Here is a 17997-nt window from a genome sequence, read left to right on the forward strand (position 1 = left end):
AAATGAGACCACACTTAAATTTATGTCTGGTTACAAAACAATTTTATTGTCGGTCTGTTGGAGAACATGTAAAGAGCATAAGTCGCATGACTCCAATTATTATAAGGACAAAGGGGGGGATATATATAATGTATATATCGTCAATCATTCAGTACTCAACACCAGCAGATGAGACAAGAACAAATTGGTACAACAAATGTTTTTTTATAACAGATTTACCTCCAATTAGGTTTAGATGCTGGCGTCACATACATAAGCTTATGTTGCTAAGCGGAAGGGAAGTGCATAAAAGTGAGTGTATTGTTTTTTTTGCCCAGCTTGTCAAAACAGTTTCTACTGCATGGTTGTGAAATTCACATTTACAATGTGAATGTCTATTGAGAAGGTATCCACATGTTTTTTGCCTTAGAACGTCTGGAACTTTGAATCTAGGAGCGTGGCCTACATAACGTTTCACTTTTACAATCAACGCAAATCACTACGCATTCGATATGATTGCATTTTTCACAATCGGTGTTATTATGAAAACAATTAAGGGATGATAAGATAAAGCTGACAATACAAGGTGAAAAAAATCAAACCAAGGACATTTTTAAGGATCTGACAATCTAAAGATGGGGTCGTGCACCAAATTACTGATACTAGTTGCGAAAAGCTGGATTTTGTTGCAGTGAAAACATGCTACAGTGCAGGTGGTTGCCCAGCTTAGACACACATATTAAATAGTTTTTTTTCTGGTTGTTAAGATGGAAGCAGCGGTCGTAAGTGGTCTAAGAAGGTCACGTTTCCAAGCGGAAACAAGAGAAAAAATCATGAATTTGAGGGGGATCTCTATTTGTCCTGATGGCCGAGTTTCTGCCTCAGTTCATTTGCCACACTTCTTTGTTTGGCGACCTCGTTCAGTGGTATGGACGATCTGGAATGATAAAACAGAAACTTAGCACTATGCAACCTTTCCACTTGAAATCACACTGAAGTTTCCTAACAGAAAAAAAATTCCCCATATTTTTGTTCAAAATGATGCTGAATTTTGGGCTGGCAACGGCAATTTTAATGTGAAATACAACTTTTTTGAACATTTTAAGACTATGCTACAGAACAGTTAAGACATCAGCCAACTGATCAAAGTTATTCAACAATTTGCTCCAATGTAAAGCAGAATAAAAAGAGTTAGTGTACATCAACATGGATTTCATGCAAACATATAATGTGTTCAGAACCAGTGACAAATAACTTCAATATGTAACTGTGATGCAAAAAAACTAATTAAATTAACCAAGTTACTCTGGCAGGATGTAAAAGCAGATTGTGCACTGTATATCTAACAGATTTTATTTGATAAAGTTGTAGAAATTGATAAGTTTTTTTCGGTGATATATATATATTTTTCCGAAATGAAACCAACATCTACAGAGGTGTGTGTTATATAACACATATTATATAATCGCTGTTGCAAATTAGTAATAAAAATACTGTTGGTAGAATCAAGTAATACTTAACACAATATAACAGTCAACGATGTAGTTAAATTTGTTACATTGATATTCCATTTTAGGGCCATTGCATTAAAACAAACTTTTTTAAATTTGGAAATGCTGCAAAAAAAACATTAACTTAGCTTCTCTACATAAAATCAATGTCAGTATTTCCATGAATAAGGTAAGGATTAATGTTGGTAAGACGTAAACATACAATGTTGATATGTTTATGACTCAGTGATGTCGATAAGGTTAGTGCACGTCTCCTTGCCCATAGACGAGAGCTTTTTGTAAATTTCTTGTTGAGTTGTCACAAGTTCAGGATGGAGATGACTGAGAAGTAGAGAAGATAAAAGAAACAGGAAAAGAGGAAGAATAACTGATACCAAAGTCATTAGATAATTTTTGGAAAGTTTGGAAGCAGAATTAAGCTAGTAAGGGAAAAGGAAGTACAAAAAACACACGAATCAAAACAATTTTATGCAATATTTTACTAAAAAAACAAACTAATTGAGAATATCAGAATATAAATTATTAAATAAAGCAAAAAAAAATAAACATTTTAATGGCAGTTAGTTCACCAATAAGCAACAACATTTTGACAATATCATATTCGTGTTAGGATTATCCAAACTTAGGCTTACCGTAAGTCGAAAACAATGTCTCTTGTTTTTCCAAAATAAATCTCATTAAGGGTGTTTCTCATTTTGTTTTCCATCTCCTCCACCAATCTTCCCATGTTGGAAATGTGCGAATTTCCATCATTTAATGCAGCATCTTTCTCGACCTTTGCAAACACAACCACAATGTGTCAGACACGTGTAATGAATGGCTGCACAGGCCAACTCCTTTATACTTCACTTATATGACATATAATTAAGACACTTCTCCAGACTTTATTTCTGAGAGTTGATGCAGTATGGCTGAGAAAAATGTTTAGTTCTTGTTTTACCAAAATTTCCTCAGCTTTAACCTTTGGTCTGATGTCAGTCTTGTTATAATAATTTCTTTGCAACAGAATCACGTACATAAAATGATTGATTTAAAAAAAAATGTTTTATAATTTGCCAACACAGCAAGTGAGCAGTTGGTCAAGTTCAGTACAATTTCACATGTGCTTATAACAACCCTAATAATAATGAACAAGTTCAAAAGTTTATGTCATACTTGTCTGGTTAGACTTCCACCCAAGTTCATTGTTCCAGAGGCAGCCTTGTTCGTCTGCAGCCACAACATCACAGTTGACGTTAACTTGTAATGTGCATTCCGTCCACCAGATTTCTCCTAAAACCAAACAGGTATTTTACTTTCGTCATAATAATGTAAATACGTAAGCATTAAAAGTAAATGTTTGTTGAGTTGATCTTGTGTCACTTCCATAACTTGTTTTATCGTTCAACAGCATTTCCCCAGTTTGAAACAAAAAAGGTTTTAAATATAATGTTCGGAATCTTAATTTTCCTTCACCAAGAAAAAAAGTCAGGCAGAAGTTTCACTTCCTGGTATTGATTACTTTCTTGTTTATTATTAATTTAAAAACGAAAATCCACTTTTACTGCCAGTGGTGAACTCTTTAACACATGGGTGATGTGTTTTTATTAAATCTGTGCAAAAACACATCACATGTGCTTCACAATCATCCAATAAACAATTTAATTTGAACTTAATTAAATGTAACTATTTTGCACATATATTTTTACAAAAGTTTTTACAAACGCAGTTTAATGTCATAAGTAAAGGTGTTTATATGAAGTTTCTCACTCATATTAAAAGCCAAACCTCATAACTCAGCCTTAACAACCTGTCTAACTATGTATGTCAATATGTTGTAAGGCTTGGCATCAAATATATCCTGGTCATTAAGCAGAGGTAAAATTACTTTCATTACAAATATGAGGTAGGTGACCATGTGGCAGTGTAACATTTTACAGGCTGGGATAACAATAAACTATTTTTTGAAAAAAAATACTTTCCCTTTGTTTATTTTCCCACATTTACCTGAACTTCGATGACGTGAATTGAATCCCAGTTTCCTTTGATTTTTGTTGAGGCATCTCCCGACTTTTTAATTAGAATAGCTCCCGCGAACCCGTGATCAAGATCCCACAAATACACAGATGATATTCCTCCCTCATAATACCTGAGACCGATATCAATTAATTCATATTGTTGCCAAAATCAGATATTTCTGATGTACCATACACAAGGTATGTATGAAAGTTTATATGCGAAGGATGAGATAAATATGAACAGTGGAGACACCAATTTATCTAACAAATGTAAGCCAAAAAAGTTAACTACAAAAATTTACTTTTTTGTTAACTCCCTCAGTAACCCAATGTTTCTCTTGTTTAGGTTTGTTACTTGGAATAAAATCATAATTAGCATCGGGTAGTATTATAAAACAAATTTTACATTTCTCTGTATGAATCGAAGGCAGCGTTGGCATCGACCTCCAGCTCTCTCAGCTTATCAGAAGGTTTTGCACCATCGCTCATAGGTGGGTCGTATTGGTTACTCCACGGAGATCTAAAACATGTCTTTGTTTAAATCAAGGTTACAACAAATCATTTTTTTCCTTTCCAGAACGTTTTTTAACTTGTGGTGTGTCTTAATTGCATACAGGGCTACCTAAATACACGCTGTAGTTGAAGTTATGCACAATAGTCAAATAGTGTATATATTTTTGTTTGCACTTTAACTGGAAATTAAAGGTTAACCCCCAAAAGAACATTACGAAAGCCTTGGTAAATGAAATAAACCAGTGAACAGATAACAACTTAGCAAGCCATAGATGCTCCTAATTTGGAAGCAATGTTTTAAAAATTAGATTTATATTGAACAGGTTTAAACAAAATACTTTTCGAGCCTGTTTGTATGATTCTTTGACAAGGTGATATATATGAATGATACCGATATTTGCTGGAGAGGATTGCTTAAGACTTAAGATGCAATATGGCATGTAGCAATATTGAAAACTTTAACCTTATTTGTATCTTACGTGCTAGACCAAAGGTGCAAATGATGACAATTTCGTATTTTTTATCTCTACATTGGTGTGTTAACACTGCTACAAATGCTGATAAAGATGTTCAGAATAGTGATTGAAATTATCAAAACACCAACTACAAGACCTAATTTGGTTCCTCGTGTTTCTTTGAACTATATTTAGATCCCAAACATTCAACAAGGGGTCATCAAAATGTCAAACTATGGATGAACTACAGATGGAAACCATCAAATCATGATTTACCAACGATGCATCTTTGTTCATATACTGGTAACAACTTCTTATTAAATACAAAACTTGTCTTGTTCCGGAAATAATGTTTGTTACGTTTTAGTAAAACACAGTAAACAGAATTGTGCTAGCTATTTTGTTGAAAAAAAACATGTAAAATGGTGGTGAAATTCAACTTAATGCACAACCAATTGTTCTTTAGAGGCAGAACTTACCTGTAAGAATCTCCATCTCGGTTGTAGTCACAGAGCAAGTAATCCTTTCCATTCTGTTTATCTCTGAGAACTCGGAGAGGTTGATCAATGGATGCCAGCAGCTCCTCACAAAGATCAGGAACAAGGTCGATGAGATCAGAGAGGTTTTTCTCCACCTTCTGCGGAGGCAACCTCCTCATCAGATCCAAGGCACAATCCAATTGCTTATCCTGAAAATAAAAAATATCACATAATTGCAACAGAACTTGTCTTAAACATATTTCAGGAAGCTTTAGTGAAGTTTGTTTTGCTACAAATACAACACCCACCATACTAAGGAAAACTTGCAATTTTATTTCTGGACTTGTTTCATGGTATTTTTTTACAATGGACGTCATGCAAAAACATATAGAGAGAGTCATAAATCTTCTTTTACAAGGCATGGCAAACACAAGTACATGCTACTTTTGGGCTGTTAAAACACTTTAATATTATTTTTTTCTTGACAACTTTTTCTACTAACCCTTGCCAATGTAATTTGAAGTTAAGTATCATTTTTTGTGTGTCTGGACCATTGTATTTTTTTACACAAAACACGTTCACTTGAGTTTGCATATAACCGTACTCTCCAAACAAGCGATGGACAATTGTTCATATTGTGCGTGATTATCACAATAACATTCTTCCCACACTGTGTGATTCACAGGAAGTGACCATTTCAAAACAAGTGGTATATTCGCAATATTGAGCATAACAATACATATATAAGGTTGCCAGGTGATTTTTATTTTGTAGGAAATTTTTTTAACCATGTCCATTTTAAATCCAAGCAGGTTTAATATATTCTCTTGTCTCAACTTTTCAGGTCATTAGCTCACACGGAATCACAGAATTGTAAAAGTTAGTATTCAAAAGCAAAATATGACTAATTAAAAGTACATAACGTAACCTGATAGAATTTGTTAAATTTAGAAGGATTACGTGGCAAAGTATGAATGCACTGTTCTTTCTGCAATAAATAAAATGCAATTGCCTTGAAAACCTTCAACTGAAGCTACCTTTTTGTACAATGAACACAAAAATACTACAGTTTTGAAGAGTTTACATAGCCAACAAAACTCTGAAACAAACAAATAAGACTTACATTCATGTTGTATCTTGTGTTGAAAAACTTTTTCTATATACAATAACAGCAACACTACACTTTATACCTGAAATAATCATGATAAAGTTAACATAGCCATAAAATTTTACAATTTTCAGCACATTTTAAATGCTGACACCACGGGAAACGAGCAAAAAGTTAACACTATTCCAACAATCAAATAACAATAACGATCAAATAAATTCACTGGTTGTGAACAAAAAAAATAGTTGAAGAAACTGTTTCTCATTTTGGAATATTTTTTTAAACATTTTATTTTTTTAAACATCACTGGTTGTGGAAAAAATAGTTTAAACATAATATTTACATAACAAGCAAACTAGCAAATGATATTTAAATTAAACTTTAGTTTCCTTAAAAAGAGGAAACTGTGTATAGTAATGACAAGAAATAATGTGTGGCATTGCGAGATACTGCCAGTGGACACATATTTTTTTAACAAAACTTAACTGCCTTTTGGAGCAAGTCTATGGTTTATGCAAGAAAAGTGCATCAAAAACAACTTGACCACATACTATTCAATGCTTTGGCTGTAACACAATAATGGGATACTATTTGCACAAAGCAAAGCAACTCCCATGATACACATGTCACAGACTGAACCAAGTTTGCAACAAACATACCCAGCAAACCAGGGAGCCCAGATTAAATTAATGTTCTTTGTGGAAGATATATGTTTTGCGAAGATATGTGCAAAAAATGACGAATGCATCAAAATACATAAAATATTTGTATGGGCAGCACAATCAACAGTCGCCGCAAAGAAATCCTTCGCACAAATCAAAAACCACCTTGGAATGCAACTCCACAACAATGATGCAATTAACCAGATTTCACAAAACAAGCTGTATTTTTAAGGACACATAGTGATAATTTCTTAGTGCCTTCAATGCAGATATCCAAGGTCAGACAGTCACTTGTGTTTTGTGTGGGCAATAATTTAAACTTGTTTTTTTAACTAAAAAGCGTCAACTATTAACCAGACCAAAAAAAAAGAATTATCCTAATCAAAGAGGACATACCAGCCACATTTTTCTACCAATATCCTTACAGGGCGTTCAGAAAACACTTCTTTTTTAGTTTAATAAACTGACCTCGACCTGGTGATTAAAAACTGGCACAATGAAAACCAAACATGCTTAGTGACAGTTGTTGTTTTCAGCCTTTGATTAAGGCAATAATTTATATATTTTAAGTTTTCCAAAGGCAATAGTGTAGTATTACACAATCACAATACAAATTGCTTCAAAAAAAACACCAACATTTTGACAGAAAGATGCTTCAAAAGTAACAGTTTAAAGACAAAAAAAATAGTCTTCGCACAATTTATGTCTTCAGCATGGATAATTTGAAAAACTTCGCAGAAAAATAACTTGCAAGAATGCTTTTGTTAACATATTCCAGGAACATTCCAATACATGTTACACTACTTCCACTCCCAATTCTGTAAACACAGAAATCATACCATTTCCTGTCGGAATCGTTTGGCATTATGACGCAGTTGGTATGAAGTGAAAGATGTTCGTAACGGAGGTAAGGGTGAGTTATTGCTCAAATTAAAATATTAAAACTAGAAAAAAACATTGCATACTGTTCAGATCTATTTGGAAAGATACGATTTGTCAGTGTGTAATATTTTCCATAATCACATCACGAATATGAATAAACCATAGAAGCTAAAGAAAATACCTTCCTTGTTTACAAAATTTGTGTTTTTCAATTATTTTAGAAAGGAAATTTGTAAAAAACATATAAAATTATTTACATTTAGATCTTTATTTAATACCGCGTCATAAAGTACACTTAACAAGGGAAACTCCCTCCTGGTTGTTATGGTAACATTGTATAGAACTAACTTTAAGCTGTTTTAAACAGAATTGAAATTGACATAAAAACTCACATATTCCATCAAAACAGGCATATTACGGGTAATATTGTTTGTTATGTCGTGATAAAAAATATCTTTAATGGCATTGGACAGCATCCAGCCGATCGATTCCGTACAACGGATTCATTCAAGGATAACTGGAAAGTTATATAAAGGTAATAAAACTAATTACTCGTCGAAATCAGAAACATTGTCGGCCACTAAAACGGCTTTAATTTATTTTCTCATACTGTTATAGTAAAATTGAGTTGTTATCTATTAAGAGTGACAAAATAAAACGTTGATCGCAATCCCGATTTGATGAATTGTTGACAAATACTACGCGCATATTTTTAAACGTTATCAGCAATTTCCACAATTTACTTTCCCCCAAAAAAACCTCCGCACCAATACAAACTAAGAAAGCTTAAATTCCATACTTGCTTCAGGCCATGGAATCACAGCTGCTTCAGCATCCATTCCTAGCAAATACCAAACTATTGTTACAAACAATGCTGATAAGAAAGGATTTTGCTCAAAGTCAAAGCGATTCAGCGATGATTATTATGTGGTAGGTTGCATGTCAATTTTGTGTTTTTTAGATAATTCGTTTTTATTGAACACTGTGCAAGCCAGGGAGACGCAACCTTTAGCAAAACTGGGATAAACAGAATAAATCACAGGGGAATTTCTCATGGACTTAGTGACAAAAACACATCTTCATTTCTTTTTAAATTTTATTCCAAGTTTTTAGGCAAAAAATGCATAGTAAAAGAAGAAAATAATTCCAACTGAGCCTTATTTAAAATAAACAGTAAAAAGAAGATTTACAATGTGAATTTATTGTGGAAAATTGAACTTTATTTTAAACTTGTCTAAACATATGACATGTTTTGCTGATGAGTTATGCTGCAACATGCTTATACAAATCCCATGCACTAGCAAACTTGACAAAAACACATCATTGTGATTGAAAAATACGTGAAACTTTTGCAACTTTCGATTTATTGGGTTTGTGGCCTGGGCTGCACACCTGACAGTATCATAAACAACAACCATTTGAGGGCCACAGAAGGCATGATGCTATTTAAGTTACACAATGTTGTTGAACTTGTAAATTTCGTGCAGAATGATATTCCGGGTCCAGGTAATTATCGCTGCCCTCATGGAGAAATAGAAAAAAAGTCTACTTCTTTTTCTAAGAAGGGCACAGGAAGTTTTGCATCAAAGGTATTCACCTGATTCCAGCAATTGTTCCCACTTCATTTAAATGTGTATAAACTCATCATCCATAAAAGAATTAAACCTGCATGTTGTGGTGTGGGTTACAAAAAACACGTAAATTTTTTATATTTGCAAATTTTGCTGTTTGTACTACAGTATTACTGAAAAATCTGATTAAAATATCTATTGTTGCAAAATTATTTATATTATTGTTTTGCGTTGATTTATTGCATGTGTTTTCACCAGACATATCGAGCTATGAAATCACAACAAAGTGGGACACCCGGTGCTGGATCGTACAACCTACCATCGTTACTCTCAACTAGAAAAGAGTTTAATAAAGCTAATTCAAGTTCTTTTCACACTCCCATTGCTGTGACAACCCAAGATATAATGGTTGGGCCTGTCAGAGCCCCAGCTCCAAATCAGTATAATGTGAGCTAATCTACCATTGTCCCATACATTCAGTTGTTTGATTTTAGGATATTTTTTGTTTTGGAAATATAAAAATATGTTTGAAATTTGTAGTGCAGCAATTAGTTTATATATTGTGAGAAAAATTTTCGTATTGCATTAAAGTTACACAACAAAATTTTCGATCAAAATTTAGGTGCAAAAGATCAATGTTGGGAAAAACTATGGAGTTGCCGCTGAAGCTGCATTCAAATCACGAAGCAAGCGCCAAACAATACCTGTCGGAAGTACACGGGTTCCTTCTCCAAGTGAGTTTTAATAAAAAATATTCATTTATTTATGTGTTCTTCATTTCCACAAGGTTTATTTGACCGTGAGAAGTTTACTAGAATCTTTGACAAAAATAGATTTTGTAAATCAGAAGTAATTAACTTTTACTGGTAAAACACTGAAATTCTTTGCCAAATGCTATCAGTCTGTGTTTCTAAAAATTCATGGCTAGAATTGTAGTTTTTAATATTCCTCAGTAGAGCAGGTCGATCATGGGTATTAATTCTGGCATTGTTTGAAAAAACATTTGCTCATTTTCCCTTGTACTATTTTTATGGTACGATGAAAGTTTAATATAGTTTTTGGATTGTGCTACTTTGAACAGGAGGCAAAAAAAAATGATCGTCCATTTTTGTGATCGTCCACAAGTTGTGATTCTATATGTGACCAGACTACACTGCAGTGACTGTGGAGCAAAATATGTTTTTTTAAAAATGGAAAACAATAAAAAATATTGTTTTGTTCCATAAAAAAGTAAATAACCAAAAGTTTAAATAGAAAAGCATAAAATTGTTTTTACTAATTAGGTCACTACAATATTCGGGATGAGGGAATCCGACCGACTCCGAAAGCACCAACCTCAATTTTTAGCTCAACCACAAAACGGGAAGTTATCACAAAACCCCTGGATAATCCTGGCCCAGGGACTTACAAACCATATCACCCCACATCTCCAATAAACAAACTTACTTTTCCGTAAGTAATTATAGCTTAGTTTTAGGCTCTTCTGTTTGGCACAGTTATATAATTTGGTGGAATTTTTATTTAAAACCCAGTTAACTTTTAAGGGCATTATTAAATGATAAAAGTTTAAGATAATAAAATCTCTGATAAACTTTTTGCCAACTAAGACGTATCCAATTGCTACCAACAGCTTCTTGATGATGGTATTTGTAAAATAATACAGGATTACAGTAACATTTTGATTAACTTTGTTAATTATAGGCGAAGACACTACCTATGTATAAGTGCACCTGCCATGTCTCTGCCACCTCCTGTTGAAAACCCTGGTCCAGGTTCATATGAGTTGGTCGATTACGAAGGTCCTACCAAGCACTACATGTCCTCTGGTGTGTTTGTGTCAAACACATCAAGGTGGACTTTCAACCACCCAACGAAAGAAAACCCTGGTCCAGCGAGCTACAGGCCAGAACGTGTAGGAAAACAAAGCTTTATATACAATGCACAAAACCGCTGGATTCCGCTGTAGAAGTCATTGTCACTTATGTGATTTTTGTTGATGTTAAAGCGTTTTTTATAGTGATTTACTTTTTTAACTTTGGGGATGCATCACCATCGCACTTTATTTTAGAATGTCCAGTTCATGTTGAAAGTTGTTTTTTTGGCAGAAATTACCCCAAGAAAGCATCAAACATACTAGTCGAATTTCTGCAACACCAAACCAATTATATATTTGCTATGTTGCTTGCAATGGTTTAGTTTGAAGCAAATAGTTTTGACTGGTTAGTCTACTTTTTGAATGTTTTATTAGTAAAATAAAATTTAACAAGCGAAATGTCTCTTACAGTCTCAGCATTCCTCAGTAGGCAAAGGTGTCAATGTTTTAGACAAAAAGTGTTTCACTGCCTCACACTCTAACTACACACCAGACATCAATGAAATCAGTGGTTGTTTATTTACAAGCCATCCCGAATTGTTCTTCTTTTTAACTTTGATAAATATGAAATTGCCATATCTTCGGCAGTCACGCGGGGAGTATATTCCTCACATTGACCTTCTCGAAGCATTACATAATAATTTGAGAAATAACATGTTCCTTTTCCCACTCTTCCTTTAGCGTGGAAAATAGGCATCCTGATTGCATGTGACCGTTCCACGAAGGAGCGCACAATGTGCAAATTAGACTTGAATTCCACATTCTGCTCATTAACTGCATACTCTTGTGCTTCTACTAGTATGTCACGAATCATGGTGGCTCCCTTGTTAGTCAGATGTTCAAGCAGAGATATTGCCTGGTCAATGTTTTTGTTCCGAATCATCCTAGTAATTGGAAGCATCTTTTTAGGTGAGTAGCGCAGAGCTTCACGACCACAATATATTTCTACTGGTCGTCTGCTGCCATCTTTTAGAGGCGGATAAACAATGTTGTTTCTATCAGTCCAAGTTCCCATATCTGTTGACCACTTGTCATCGTGTTCCTCTGCATGGTTTCGCAACCATAGCTTTAGACTTGGCTTGTGCACACGGAACAGAGAAGTCGAAGTTCCAAAATGTCGTGCAGAACTATTTCCAAGACATTGCAGCACTTGTCGGGTAAATGACATTTCAAAGTTTAAAAAACAGCTACATTCTCTAAACACCCAATGTTTCCTAAAAGGAACTTTCAAACTAAAAGTACTGCCAACATAATACCAAAACCCTGGATATAAAGCCATAAGGGCTGTGCTTGAATCTTACGGAACGATTCCACATATTTCTGCCAATATTTAGGCTATAGCCTGTTGTAAAGCAAATAATCTTTCAACATATTAATTGCATTGTAGGCCACTAAGCATAACGCAAGTGCGAAAAAACATTTTTGTCGCAAAATAGTACAAAGAAAAAGCTTTGTAATATTTGCATCTGCCCGACAAACTCTTTTATTTTGATGCTGGACAACAAACACCAATCTCAGTAAAAATTTCACGTGCGCATTACAGTTCCTGTCAATCAAATTTATCCACAATACACTTCCACTCATCCGACTGAACGGTACGATGCGCAAAATCGAATGATCATGAGGCGGCAGTGTAGAAAAACATAAAATATATCTTTAAAAACATTAGTTGACAGATCAGGCTAAATGTTTTTGTTTGTAATTAAATTTTTGGTTACAATTTTACACTGTATGTGGGTAGTAATGAGCAAAAGGAAAAAAAACATAGGGTTTCAAGAAAAATCGATGGTTTGCTCATACCTCGAAAAGACCTTCTGCTGCTCGATGTTTTAAACTTTATCACGATATTTCCGGTTTAACCGAGCCTAGTTTGGAATGATAATGATGTCTCTCGAAGTTTCTCCACGACTGCATATCATCGCACAACATAGTTATTAAATCAGATCAACATAAGGACCTATTCCAGTAAAACAGTAGCTGAACGGCGCGGCTATTATTGTTTTAGCGGCGACAATCCAGGACAGAAAGGGTAATTGGTCACTGTCTGTTATACATCAAGAAATCACATGACCTATACTTTTCATAAAAAGTTGTTTGATATACGGCTTGCGGTTCTAAATAATGCTAACATATACGGCGATTTTGTGCCTGTGTTAAAAAAAAAACTTTGAATGACCAACACTTATGTCCAAAGTATTTGTGTGGGCCGCTTTAAAAGGACGCAACCGCTGTATTCAAAATAAAAATTATTGACACAGGATGATGTAAGTTTCAAAAAATGATAATTGTGATAGTTGGACCTGATGCTTCATCGCTCAAACTGTTAGTATATTCAGTTACTATAAGTTAATATATACATGGCACGGATATTTGCGCTGAAAACGATGCTGTAAGGTTAACATGCCATTTGACACATTGGCAGTTGGTGTCCAAGACAGCGTACATCCAGTAAACTTTGCACAGTTGTCTTCATGATGCTGCAAAAGCAAAAATAACAAAGAACATTATGCTGGTGGACATTTCCGGGATGTCTGAAACGTTTCTGAGAATTGAAAATTCATGCTTTTGTCATCATGCACAAGGAAGCATTTGCCAAAAACGTGACGCCGCAACATTTCCTCATATTTCAGATCAAATGACGTGGAACTTTTTCACAGTCCGATTTGACGCCTCCTATTCTCCAAAAAGTTACATTTCTCTGAGAATTTGAAACATGTTACGAAACATCAAATTCTTCTGAACTCTTCGTCTTGCATTCTCCGCACAGTGTTCAATAAATCACGAATGCTGTATCCAAAACAGAATCCTTTGACTCTTGTTTGAAAGTCAAAAGCAGGGTTGTATTCAGGCTCAACATTTGAAGTCCAAATCTGGTCTGAAATTTTTTTGCGCGAATTTATGATGTGACAAACTTCTGTATCCATATAAGTAGCAACGTGACGGACGTCATCACATACATATTCGTGTTATTAAGAATGTGTAATTGCGACGTAAATGATGCAAAGTGTAATTTTGATTTTTTTCTAACGTAATCCCAAACCCGACTCGACAAAATTAGGCCCGACTTACGATTTTGCTTCAAACCACAGCAAATAAAACTCGAACCCGGTCTGTTCACTTGACCAATCGTTGCATAGCCCGCCTCTGACCATCATTTGCTCGAGTATACGTTACGAATCATGGGACCCAGGAAATTAACGCCAAGCTCTTTAACTTCCTCATGTGAATACACGGACATTGTATGAAATGTGTTACATCCTTTTTCCATCTCCGTGTGATTGCAAAGCTTCCCCGATCGAAACCACTTCCCACAACCCACTGTTAATTCACATTACATTCTGGACCAGCAAATAGACAGTTTTACTTGAGCAGAAAACATTGATCACAAGTACGAAGGTGTAGGTGGAATTTATTTTCTATTCTTATGTAAATTAGTCCTTCTCGAAGTTAAATGTTAGTATTAGGAGTTTAGAATCGTTTTAGACGAGAAAATATAAAAACTATTTAAAAAGGGCTGATGGCTGAGGTCAAGAGATTGATGGAATTAGATAGTATTGTTACACTTGTACCTGGAACCCTAAAAGCATTAGATAATCATAATTTTAACTAAAATTCAAAAAACTGCCATCTATTATTTTGCAGTCTCAGTATTTTTTTAGATTTTCTAATAAAGAATTCACTTCTCTGGGTGGAATTACCGGAATATGAATGTGTTCCGTGTTCCAAAAATTGCCTGTTCGCCGCACGATCCATCGTTTGAAGGTTTCCTATTTGATCGATGTTCTCACATGACGTCGCAACCGATGACGTAATATGTGAACGCTATCAGCGGATATGCGGTGGTTTGTGCGGTTGATGTAACAATCCTACGAAAACTGAAATCTAAATAAACCTTTAGCGAGGGTTTCAGTACTGCTCATATTCGTTCACTGCGGTATATGGCAATGCATATATGTATGCATGTCCTGCATGTATTTAAATTATAACGACTGACATGATAAATTCCAACACTGGCTATGATGTTTGCATTATACTATTCAGGATTTGGATATATAATTTATAAAACAAACAAACTTTTCTGATCAAGAAGTTTGCGCTTTTTTGCTTGTACCAAGATCTGTGTAATCATTGTGGATAGTTTCGCAACCGCGTTTGTTCCAAAAGAAGTCTGTTATGTTCGGAATCAAATTAACATATTTTTCAGCGATGTAAGGACCACATTTAAACTTGACATACCGTACATGCACTATCTGTTATGTTTCATTTTCAACGACCGGAGCGTATTTAAAACAATAATGCATCCACACAACGCACGTCACGTTCAACCCAGCACAGAATATTATGTCACAATATTGTGCAAGGGGCGTTTATCGTCTTCCGCTGCCCCTCCCTTTAATATCACAGCACGATGTTCGGTATTTACCCTTTCGTTGGCCTAAACAACAATAAGCATTCGCTGTCAATCCATATGTTGCTACATTTTATCTTCATTCTTGCCCAGCACCACAGACCTTTGAAGTTGTAAGAGTAATACACAGTTTTTACAAGTTTTGAAAGGCGCAGGAAACGTTTAAAGCAGGAAAACAACGCAGTACCGACAAGTATATATGAAAGGCGTAGCCAGATCTAGTGATATCATTTGTCGTTTACTTTGAAATACAGGCGACAATCGAGATTGTTATTTCTTATTATTGTATGCATTCATCAGATTATATCATTGTGACATCATTGTGTATCTATATAGGACATACATAATAGCAGCAACAACTGAAATTTGAAATCTTTGGATTTTCCAAGTATTAGCTTGCGGCAATTTCGTGGAAACTAAATGTAAGCATTTGGATAGACTTAGTTTCTTATCTAATCGTTTGTGTTTGCCTCACGCATGTTTGGCGTTTGAGCTACAATTAAAGCAAAGCCACCGCAGTTTATCTGGCGATGCTTTCGCGTATTTGTGTGGCTTTCCCATAGCTTCAAGCTATGCTTTGCAATTTGTGTATGCGCCTCAGATTAGTGGCTTTTCTTGAGATGGCAAACGAATTTTTGAGTGAAATCCAATACATTTTCAACCTTGAAAAAAGTTGAGACTTTCACTGAAAACCGCAACACGAATTAAAATAACGCCCCCAAGCTTTTTTTCAGAGAATTATTTGTAAGATATTTTATTTTAATGGCAAGGCGTGACTCTCATGTTAAAGATGCGACTGTTCCGGGTCAAACCAAACAGGGCATAGAAGAGTAATGACTAAATGGAAAATTTGTGGCTACATTTAGTTGTCCGTGCTTCCGCCATTAACGCTAAAAACATTGGCGAGTCATTTCTAGCCTTGTAACAAAACGTAAAAAAGTTGTTCTGGCGCTGTGGTTTCGAAACCGATGTGTTACCGAATGCATTGCTGGCGGAAAATGGTGAATGTAATCAATGTTGTTGGCATCCTATCATGTTTTTTGAGTGCAGGTTGTGATTTGATTTGCCCTCATTTGGTGATGTTTTAGCAAGAACGCAGTGTTTAAACATTTTCGTAATATTCTCGTATATTGTTCATTATTTCTTTGTATGATTTTTGTGCATAACCAATGATTTTAACAAAATGAACAACGTAACAAAACGTGCCATAACTCAGAAGAAGTAACCACAAAACAAACAATTAGAGCCAGAAAAGAACATGATGGAAAGTTTTTTATTTTATCGTCTGCCATATGTGAATGTGGCGATGGCGAATGACTAACATGAAAATTCCGCAAGTCATGATCATAAAGTCCCCGTGATCTAAGCAGTCTTGCTATAACAAACCTCATCTCGGCATTAATCAAGTCAGAAAGCGCCAGAACTTAGCATGTCTAACATTGGGAGTCAAATCGTGATCTCGTTTGAATGGCTACCAGCTTTTCCTGTGACGTCAAAATGTTATTTGAAATCTCGTGACAGTGCAGGGACTGACGTGTGCTGCCCGCAATGCTGTTGGGGTGTTTCGAAATGGACTCTCTCGGTTCGGTTAGAATTCAGCGCACGAAATCTGTTGCTTGGCCTCAGGCTGGTAATTTTTCACCTATTAAGGAGGCATAATTATGCGTAAGGCCCGAGTCACGGTGAGGCAACTTGTTATCATCTTTTCTTTGTGGTTTTAAAGTGGGCAGTGACAATTAAAGTTCTTCGAGGTTGTCGCTCGAGAAAGTACGCTTAGTTTTAGGTGCAACGTGTTGTAAAGTTTCAAAGGCAATAATACGAATACTGAGTTTGCACGATCAAGTACCTGTCACCGTATTTAGATTTGTGGTTGGTGGTCAGCAGTTGGTCTGTAAGCATCTCGTAAACGGAAGTTGAAGTACAACGTTGTTTTTAACTAAACTATACGCTTTCAAAAAAAGGGAGCAATTTTTTAAAATTTGGTGTATGCTAAGCCATCATAGTCGCTGTGCATTTTAAGGATCAAATTGTGGCGGTTTCACGGAACGGCGGGCTCTTATGCTAGAAAGAGGCTTCGCCGAGAGAACGTGGGCGTAAAGGGCATACGTAAAGGATACCTAGCTTGATGCTTGCGGCGCAATTTCAGCGTCTGAAAAGCAGCTTATAGCCACAAGTACAAACCAGATTTCTGTTTAGGCAACATCAAGTCAGAAAACAAGTTTACCTCAATGGGAAATTGCGGCATGTCGCTTGTAAATGTATGTGGTTTATCCATCTACTTAATGTTGAATATGTAGGGCAGAAAATGATAAGTTAATCACTTAAACTGTTGGAACATTTAGGACATTTACAGGGGTTTTGTGCAATAAGTATTGCACTGAAGAAGAAAGCCGTTGTGTGCTTTAATCATCATTTGCTTTATTGCGTAACATTGATCTTTATGCGAAAAAAACGCAATTGCGCAATGCAGCGTAAACGAAAAATGACCATAATTTTCCGATCCAAATACAGCATTGCATTTGTTTTGGCATACTTTGAAAGCATATGCCGGAAAACTTG

General features: G+C 35.3%; 3 protein-coding genes across 3 annotated transcripts; 1 reads left to right on the forward strand and 2 right to left on the reverse strand.

The window, feature by feature from the left end:
- Positions 1–25: 25 nt before the first annotated feature.
- Positions 26–6126, reverse strand: LOC145902218 (F-actin-capping protein subunit beta-like). Its single transcript, XM_082990098.1, has 7 exons — positions 6058–6126; positions 4935–5143; positions 3894–4007; positions 3477–3618; positions 2646–2762; positions 2123–2265; positions 26–916 (listed from the first exon to the last, which is right to left on the reverse strand). The coding sequence occupies exons 1-7, from the start codon at positions 6061–6063 to the stop codon at positions 832–834; spliced, it is 816 nt and encodes a 271-aa protein (XP_082846224.1). The 5' UTR covers positions 6064–6126; the 3' UTR covers positions 26–831.
- Positions 6127–7955: 1829 nt separating this feature from the next.
- LOC145902377 (O(6)-methylguanine-induced apoptosis 2-like) lies at positions 7956–11340 on the forward strand. Its single transcript, XM_082990318.1, has 7 exons — positions 7956–8121; positions 8395–8516; positions 9074–9175; positions 9416–9604; positions 9780–9891; positions 10441–10609; positions 10859–11340. Exons 1-7 carry the CDS (start codon positions 8046–8048, stop codon positions 11121–11123), a joined length of 1035 nt encoding a protein of 344 aa, XP_082846444.1. The 5' UTR covers positions 7956–8045; the 3' UTR covers positions 11124–11340.
- Positions 11341–11450: 110 nt separating this feature from the next.
- On the reverse strand, positions 11451–12279 carry LOC145902378 (large ribosomal subunit protein uL22m-like). The gene has a single exon (XM_082990319.1). The coding sequence runs from the start codon at positions 12196–12198 to the stop codon at positions 11551–11553; it is 648 nt and encodes a 215-aa protein (XP_082846445.1). The 5' UTR covers positions 12199–12279; the 3' UTR covers positions 11451–11550.
- Positions 12280–17997: the final 5718 nt, after the last annotated feature.

Source organism: Ascidia mentula, chromosome 5 (genome assembly GCF_947561715.1).
Source record: "Ascidia mentula chromosome 5, kaAscMent1.1, whole genome shotgun sequence".
Lineage (NCBI taxonomy): Eukaryota > Metazoa > Chordata > Ascidiacea > Phlebobranchia > Ascidiidae > Ascidia > Ascidia mentula.

What these genes read in the sequence shown, in the direction of transcription:
- LOC145902218 (XM_082990098.1), bottom strand. An exon ending in GTGGAAGTCTAACCAGACAA is followed by an intron (nt 2,266 to 2,645) that starts GTATGACATAAA and finishes GTGTTTGCAAAG; the next exon opens with GTCGAGAAAGATGCTGCATT. An exon ending in GACATTGTTTTCGACTTACG is followed by an intron (nt 917 to 2,122) that starts GTAAGCCTAAGT and finishes TTATCATTCCAG; the next exon opens with ATCGTCCATACCACTGAACG.
- LOC145902377 (XM_082990318.1), top strand. Translation starts at nt 8,046, where the DNA reads ATGGCATTGGACAGCATCCAGCCGATCGATTCCGTACAACGGATTCAT. An exon ending in AACTGGAAAGTTATATAAAG is followed by an intron (nt 8,122 to 8,394) that starts GTAATAAAACTA and finishes TACTTGCTTCAG; the next exon opens with GCCATGGAATCACAGCTGCT. An exon ending in TACACGGGTTCCTTCTCCAA is followed by an intron (nt 9,892 to 10,440) that starts GTGAGTTTTAAT and finishes TTTACTAATTAG; the next exon opens with GTCACTACAATATTCGGGAT.
- LOC145902378 (XM_082990319.1), bottom strand. Translation starts at nt 12,198, where the DNA reads ATGTCATTTACCCGACAAGTGCTGCAATGTCTTGGAAATAGTTCTGCA.